General features: G+C 35.2%; 1 protein-coding gene across 5 annotated transcripts; it reads left to right on the top strand.

Moving 5' to 3' along the window:
- Positions 1-385: 385 nt before the first annotated feature.
- LOC104220670 (protein PSK SIMULATOR 2-like) lies at positions 386-7,554 on the top strand. 5 transcript variants are annotated; one of them, XM_009771574.2, is made up of 13 exons: positions 386-673; positions 1,078-1,381; positions 2,522-2,838; positions 3,237-3,329; positions 3,416-3,506; positions 4,385-4,478; positions 4,914-5,011; positions 5,284-5,353; positions 5,903-6,006; positions 6,100-6,216; positions 6,370-6,446; positions 6,571-6,647; positions 6,820-7,554. In XM_009771574.2, the coding sequence occupies exons 2-13, from the start codon at positions 1,127-1,129 to the stop codon at positions 6,921-6,923; spliced, it is 1,497 nt and encodes a 498-aa protein (XP_009769876.1). In that variant the 5' UTR covers positions 386-673; positions 1,078-1,126; the 3' UTR covers positions 6,924-7,554. The 5 variants fall into 5 exon arrangements, with proteins under 5 accessions (XP_009769876.1, XP_009769872.1, XP_070028493.1 ...); XM_009771570.2 differs by having other exon boundaries at positions 387-673; positions 6,571-6,615; XM_070172392.1 differs by having other exon boundaries at positions 387-559; positions 6,571-6,615.
- The last annotated feature ends 581 nt before the right edge of the window (positions 7,555-8,135 follow it).

An 8,135-nucleotide genomic window follows, 5' to 3' on the forward strand; every position in this document is an offset into this window, starting at 1 on the left:
CAATGTCTGAAGACAAATTCGGCTCAACTAGTTATATGCTTGTATCTACTAATGTTCTTAATAGCTTGGCTGAACTTGAAAATTCTTTTGTTAATTGTAATTCTAATGCCAATGATTTAAATACTTTTTTCAATTTCAACTTCAAATACATTTCTTTAACTTTAATCAAATATCAACCAAATGGTACTTTAATCAATAGAAAAAGCATTTTTGGTACTTGTTAAATTTCATATTTGATGTCTCATTAAATAATGTTACATAAAAAATAAAGAACATGAAAAGGGTAAAATAGTAAAAAGAACATCTTCCCGTAGACCGACGGTGAAAAGGACGGCGGGGCAATTCTCTCCTTTGTTCTTACTCCTACGTACTAAACATTTCAGAGAGAAGACTTTTATGCCCAACTTTGATTTTTTCGACTTTATTTTTTTTTTCTCCAGAGTCCAGAGTCAAAACCAAAACCTCAAATTCTAAACCATAAACATATACATACTACAAACAAAAAAAGTAGAAGCAAAAAAGTAAGCAAAGAACAGCAAATCTCTTATTCTTTGGTCAAGTAATTCAGCTGTTAATTTGTCCGTGTCCTCTGTATCTTCTTTTGCTTCAAAATTGGGCACTTTGTACTACTCTTCTATATTCATTTTCATTAATTTTGCTCAAGAATTACGCGGTATTATACCTTTTTATTAATCTTTTTCTTGCTTTTTCATTTATGAATCTTGAAAATCCAAAACCCCACTTCACCCCCTTTACATATTCTGCTCTTTTTCCCCTTCTGAATTTAGTTTTCTTGTTCATAATTCAGCTGATCGTTATTTGGTATGTTTTTTTTTTGGCTGCAACTCTTAGGAAATGAAAACTGATTACCCTTTTTTATTTTTTTTGTTTTTGTTTTTTAGCGTTGAAATTAGTGAAAATTGAATGAATTTTAGTTTGGTTGTTAGTTTTCACTTTTCAGTTATCTTTATGTTATTCTTGTATAGTTTTAGCATAAAAATTGAATCTTTGATGGATGGATTTCAGTCTTTATTGTATTTGTTCTGATTATATTTTTTATTTGTTTGCTTGTGGTAGGTTGAAAGTTTGAATCTTTAATTCCCATTTGAAATTTTGGGAGCAAAAAATGGGAGGTGTTTGTGCAGGTGGGACGGCAAAGAATAGAGCTGAAATTCACCATGAGATTGAGAGCACCTCAGGTTCTTCAAAAAAGCTAAAACCAGTCAGGAGTTTTGGAAAGGAGAATAAAGATGAATCCTTTTCATATCCTGATGTGAGTAATTTCCGTGGGACGCCTAATCTCTATGATTCTGGTGAATTGTACTTGTCTAATTTCAGGGACTTTAAGCCATCTACACCTGCTAGAACTGGAGGGAACAAGGTACTCATTTTTCTGGAAATTTTGTCTTTGTCTGTGTATTTGGATGCTTGCTTAGGGTTCATGTAGCAAAGCCGATCTCGTCGTTTATTATATGTGTTATTCACGGCAGTACTTTTGATTCAAGTGATCAAATGAAAATTGAGGGAAGGAACTTGTTCAAAAAAGGGGAAAAAATTGTAAGGAAGTCTTAGTTAGATTAATTTGAAACGGAACTTCTGTGTTTTGTAATTTCGACATGAAAAGGTTTTCCAGAAGCTGGTGGAATTAGGATGAAATGAAAGAATTGATTAGATGAATTAGAACATGTGTAGAAATAAGGTGATGTTGGAGTTGATGTTTCTATTTGGCAGTATGAGGACCAAGACGCGAGTCCTGCTGAAAATATAGAATGTGACTTGTCTTTGACGTTCTTGCTCTAGAGCTGGCTTGCCTTAGGCTAGTGAAATCGGTTCGACGTCCTCTAACCAATTCCCTCAATATGTTCAAGGACAAGGGCATCGAGTAGATATTCATACATAGATTATACACTTACTAACTTCGAGTTTATGTGGTAAAACCGACTTGTGTATTCTTTAGTTTCAAAGCATTGTGATGAGATGGGTGTTCTTTGCTCGTCGAAACATTCTGCTGCAATCACTACAAAACCAGCAATTTGGAAGCTTGAGTATTTCCACATGATTTATTGGGCAATTATCGCCTCTTCTGCTAGATTTTGAGATGGTTCCATGGCATTGGAGATAATTGCACAGCAGCACATTCTGGATCAGATTGTGCCAAAATTGTGCATAAGACAACTTAGTTATGCCATGTTTGCCTAAGCTTGATATTGATTTTTTTTTGAAGTTTGATATTGAATTGTTCTAGATTTGCTGGTTTAAATGTGAGGTGCACTTGAGAACAATTAAGATGAGGCTAAACCTGTCTGAAACATGTAATGAGTAGATAAATGGTTAAGAATTTGATAAACTTGTCGAACCAACAAAAATTGAAGTGAAGTAATTAAGATGACTTAAGTGAAAAAGTCATCGCTATGTTTGAGCAACTTTCAGTTTCCTTTTATTTATTTACATTTTAAGTAAATCTAGAATATTTATACTGCATTGCTATGAGGTAACAAGCCATGATTATTTCTTGTGATAGGCGGCTAGCTCTTTTCTTGGAAAGGCAAGTATAGTCGGTCTAGAGAAAGCAGTAGAAGTATTAGATACACTTGGGAGCAGCATGACAAACTTGAATTCCGGAGGGTTTATGACAGGAACGGCGTCAAGTGGGAATAAAGTATCTATTCTAGCATTCGAGGTAGCGAATACCATCACCAAAGGTGCAAATTTATTGCAATCTCTTTCCAAAGAAAATGTTCAGTATTTAAAGAAGGAAATTCTACCTTCAAAGGGAGTGCAACAGTTGGTCTCTACTAATATGACCGAGCTGCTTGCTATTGCTGCTGCTGACAAAAGGTTAGCATTTTGAACATTCACTCGCTACCCCACACATACTAAAATTAAAGTGAAGTGAAACTTGAGATACAGAGGCATGTATGATATTTTCATGCTATCGTTGATAAATCCCTCCGACATTACCTAATTACTAAGATACTTTGTACTGATATTTCTCTAACCGATAACAGTAACATAATGGAGGATATATTCCTAACATTATTTTTACCTAAGTTTTGAAAGTTCAAGATGCCTCAAAATACAACAACGGAACTATGTATAATTAAGGTCTATTGGTGGGACATTATTCTTTAAGTCTAACTTCATTTTGGAGGTGTTTTTCAGAATTGAAAAGTTGTGGGTGTAATGCTGTAAGCAGTATAAGCATAGGTGAGAATAAATTTATATGTTTTATGTAGGGAGGAATTTGACGTTTTCTCGCGCGAAGTCATTAGGTTTGGAGATATGTGTAAAGACCAACAATGGCACAAGTTAGGTCGATATTTTTCCAGGTAAGTTAGCACGATTTTGTTGTAGATGAGTCAAACCATTTTGATTTCATTAAAGATGTTTATCAGAAGCTATAACCACTTCTCAGATTGGACTTGGACTCTGGTGCTCATAAACAACTAAGAGCAGAGGCCGAATTGATGATGCAGGAATTGACCATTCTGGCTCAGCATACTTCTGTAAGTTCATACCTCGTTTTGAAAATGCCTTGTGCCTTTCTCCAAGTTTCCGTTTCTGAACATGTTACATGTGTTCTGCAGTATGAGTGATCTCTACCTTTTGTTCTTTATACTTCTTTTATATCCTTCTTAATTACATGAGCTGTAATAATCTGAATACATACTCCCTCCATTTCAATTTATGTGAACCTGCTACTGTTGGAGAGTCAAACAAGATTTTCTATGTCTAAATACATACCAAAAATTAGTCAGTTTGATCCTCGTACTCCGAAAAGGTTCACAAAAACTGAAACAGAGTCAGGAGTTCTCATGGGTAGCTTTTCAATTGGCAGTGGTGCCAGATTACCAGCTATGTTGCTTAGTTGAATAACCTATTTAGTACAATATATATATGCTTATTTATGTTTGTGTGTTTGTTCTCTGATGCCCATGTAACCTGATATTCAACCCCTTCATAAGTGCAGAAGTGTCTTATACCACTAATGTTGTATAATCTGAGTATTGAAATCATCTTGAACAACAATCTTGGGACAATATTGAAGCTTGTATATTTGCTTTCTGACGGTGTTATAGTTCCTTGATATTGTACTATTTTTTTTTTGTTGAAAAAGGGTTCCTTGATATTGTACTTGGCCTAAAGCATGAGATTTGCCAATATTTGCATTTACTAGCAAGGATGTTTTTCTGATGAATGATGGTTATAGTGTGTATTTTGTAAAAGACAAAATTATATTAAGAATGCTATGAATTTTGATTTTTTTTTTCTACATCCGGTTTTTTTATTCTTAGTTGATCTTTTCGCTAAAAAGATATGGTTCACATCTATGTTGCATATTCCAAAGTCAGTGATGAGACTCTGACCACTAATGTCTTTACAGGAATTGTATCATGAGCAGCAGGCACTGGATAGATTTGAGCAGGATTATCGCAGGAAACTTGAGGAATTAGATTCTTTAAATCTACCTCGAAAAGGCATGACAGTTTTACTTTTTTTAGTTCTCTCTGAATTCTCATTTGTTGCAATCTATTGTCCTGGGGATTCTTCCAAAAATTGCATCAATATAATCATCTTTTGCAGTTTACTGGTTTGCATTTGACCAAGTATTTAATCAAAAGATAAAATAAAAACTAAAATTTTAACTGTTTATTCAGCTCTCTTATAGACTAACTCTGTTCCTCGCACAGTATTTAAAGAAATTGACTCTTGTATCTAACTGCATTGTACTAACTCAAGCCCCATCAACAGTGCTTTTATACATCAATAAGATCTTTTGCTTCCTTATAAGAAAGGAAAATTACGTTTTGATATTTGGTTGTTCTGTAGATTTCCTGGCTTCTTATTTGCTCATCTTCATTGAAAATTTGATGGATTAACATACAAATTGACTAATTTTCCTTCACTTGCAGGAGAAGGCCTCATGATGTTACAGTGTGAGTTAAAACATCAAAGAAAAATTGCGAGGAGCTTGAAGAAGAAATCTCTTTGGACTAAGAGTTTGGAGGAGGTACTTTGACCAAAAATCGTCTTAATATCATTTCTAAAGAATGCATTTTTAACTTATCTAGATTTTATTCACTTTTGAAAAAATCAAAATATTAAGACTCATTATAAAAGAGGTATTTTTCAAATTTACTGTGGATATTGGTTAAGCTCATGCAGGCGACAAGCGTTACCTGTGATTTAACGATCGAAATGACAATTGTCTTTTGTCTTCTAAGAATGCTGTTTTTATCTTTAGAGATGAGCAGTTTTTGATCCCAAATTTAATTGTTGCAGGTTGTGGAGAAGCTTGTTGACATTGTTACTTATATACATCAAGCAATTGTGGAAGCATTTGGGGATAATGGTACGAGAATACCTGTGGTTTTATTGATCAGTACATATTTGATGGCTGTCATTATCAGCATTCTATTATTTTCAGATAATAAAGTTATGAGAGTAATGATAGATTATTTTCGTTGGTGTTGATAAATGGCCATTGGCATTTGGCGCTCCACAACACTAAATTGCACCAGCCACTCTCATTCTTTCGCTCAGATAGCTTTTACATTTTACGTTGTATCTTAGTGAACTATTTCTCATTGATAATGGTTATAGAGAACATCTTAAGTCATATACTGGCTTGAGAAAAGTATAATGAAAGGGGAGAGAAACAAACAGGACAATCAAGTTACACTGTAAGATTTCAATTATTTGATTGACGGATATGTCCATTGAATGACTGGTTGCTATTCTTAAAATTGTTTGACTGATTTTCGGAAGTACTTAAAAATCAATTACTCAAAGCTAAGAACTACCAAGTCTTGAGAAAATTAATATGTACGCGATTGTCTCTTCTTTCTCAGAGTAGTATTGTTTCTTTGTAGATGTAGATAAATGTTTACGCTTCTTGCAGGATTGACGTCTGCTGGCAAGGAGCCTGCCAAAAAACAAGAAAGACTGGGAGCAGCTGGTCTCGCTTTACACTATGCTAACTTAGTTACTCAAATCGATAACATTGTAAGTTTTATTGCTGAATTAGAGCACTACTAAATGCACTGTTTAAGACTGCTCCAACATTATCCTTAACAACGGGAATTGATATCATGTCAGGCCTCACGCCCTACCTCTCTTCCTCCTAACATGAGGGATGGATTATATAATGGATTGCCTCCCTCCGTAAAAACAGCCCTTCGTTCACGTCTGCAGGCGGTTGATCCTAAAGAAGAGGTTTGTCCTCCATATTAATTTCATTTCTTTTGCTATCTCCTCCATCGTCTCTTCCTTTATCCTTTCTCCCTTCTGCTCTCATCAGAGGTTAATATTGTATGCATAATTTTTATATCAATATAAGATAGCTCCTCCTCGTTGTGCTTTTTGCAGCTCACAATTCCTCAGATAAAAGCAGAGATGGAAAAAACTCTCCAGTGGCTTGTCCCAGTAGCTACAGATACTACAAAGTATGTGTTTCGATGGCTTTCTTTGAACTGAGTGACAATTATGCATTAAGTTTCCCCTCTCCAATTTTGCTAATATATGCTGATTCTTTTTGTCTTTTGTCTTCTCTTGGTAACTTGATAACAGAGCACATCAAGGCTTTGGATGGGTTGGAGAATGGGCTAATACCGGGTTAGTAGTCCATAATTCTCACTCGTTAACAGGTCCCCTCACCCATCTCCTAACCTTGCGCGAAATTAATATTTACATTTGCAGTTTGGTCTGGATAGCTATCTTCAGAATATAATATAATCAGATACGGATGCGTAAAAGATTGAATCCATCAAGTTTAAGTTTTTGATCTGCTTCTTACAACATTTGTTGTTCATCTTTCAGAAGCGATTCTGGCAAGAAGAACCCGGCACAAGTTAACCCTATTCGATTACAAACACTCTACCATGCAGACAAAAAGAAAATGGACTACCATGTCCTTGAACTAGTGACGTGGCTTCACCGTCTGATCAGTCTGGTACGGTTTAACGGTACCAAAGCTTTCCCCACACGATCACCAACGCGCAAAGGACTTGTTCTGGAGACAGAGACGATGAACCCTAACCCCAAAACACCTAAGGTCCAGATTTCTCTTGAAGATAGAAACTTACTAGATAAGGTTATGAAAAGGAAATGTTTGATTCCCGGAAGAAGCAAAAGCCAGGAATTTTTGTTGCCTAAGAATCAGAGACAGGTGTGGGCGCTAAGTAGAAGCATGGGTAGCTCACCTTGTACTGATTTTAAACATCCAAAGGGTAATGTTTTGGATATATTAGATGGCTTAGATTCAGCATTTTGAGTTCCTAAACAAGATTTCAAGCCAAAAGTTCATTTTTTTGTTTTCTTGATTCTTAGCTACCTTCACTTTTTCTGGAACTACAGCCTCTTGTATATAGTCCATCATATGGTGGTTGGGAAATTGTAATATTGTAGCATATGTTATAAAATAAAGACTATAAAGTAAAGACAAGTATATAGAGAAACTGATATATTATTCGAATTCAAACTGATGTACATAATGAACTGAAATCTCTTCTATTTATAGGAGAAAGGAAGCTGCTGTGTAAGCTGCTACTACAAGCTGCTGTGTAAGCTGCTACAAGCTGCTGTGTAAGCTGCTGCTATACCAGATATGGATAATCTTCTACTGAGAGCAATATTTATCCATAACGGAGTACTGAATGGATAAGCTTATTATACCCGGTATGGATAATCTTTTACCGGGGGTAATGTTTATCCATAACTGGGTACTGAAAAGATAAGCCTATTATACCCGGTATGGATAAACTTATACTGGGGGTAATGTTTATCCATAACCGGGTACCGAAGTGATAAGCTTCTTCAGGAAGCTTATTTCCAATATAGTACTAAATAGATAAACATATTTACGGTGGAGTCCCATATGGATAAGCTTCTTCAGGAAGCTTATTTACAACGGAGTACTAAATGAACATCCATAATATAATATATTTATAACACTCCCCCTTGGATGTTCATTAAAAGATCATGTGTCTCATTAAAACCTCACTAGGAAAAACCACGTGGGAAAAAAAATTCTAGTGAAGGAAAAAGAGTACACATATTTAGTAATACGCATTGTTAGGTGCCTCATTAAAAACCTTATAAGGAAAACCCCATGGGAAAAAACCTTAGTAAGGGAA

This window comes from Nicotiana sylvestris, chromosome 4, assembly GCF_000393655.2.
Source record: "Nicotiana sylvestris chromosome 4, ASM39365v2, whole genome shotgun sequence".
Classification (NCBI taxonomy): domain Eukaryota; kingdom Viridiplantae; phylum Streptophyta; class Magnoliopsida; order Solanales; family Solanaceae; genus Nicotiana; species Nicotiana sylvestris.

What these genes read in the sequence shown, in the direction of transcription:
- LOC104220670 (XM_009771570.2), top strand. Translation starts at nt 1,127, where the DNA reads ATGGGAGGTGTTTGTGCAGGTGGGACGGCAAAGAATAGAGCTGAAATT. An exon ending in ATTGCTGCTGCTGACAAAAG is followed by an intron (nt 2,839 to 3,236) that starts GTTAGCATTTTG and finishes TGTTTTATGTAG; the next exon opens with GGAGGAATTTGACGTTTTCT. An exon ending in TTAGGTCGATATTTTTCCAG is followed by an intron (nt 3,330 to 3,415) that starts GTAAGTTAGCAC and finishes ACCACTTCTCAG; the next exon opens with ATTGGACTTGGACTCTGGTG.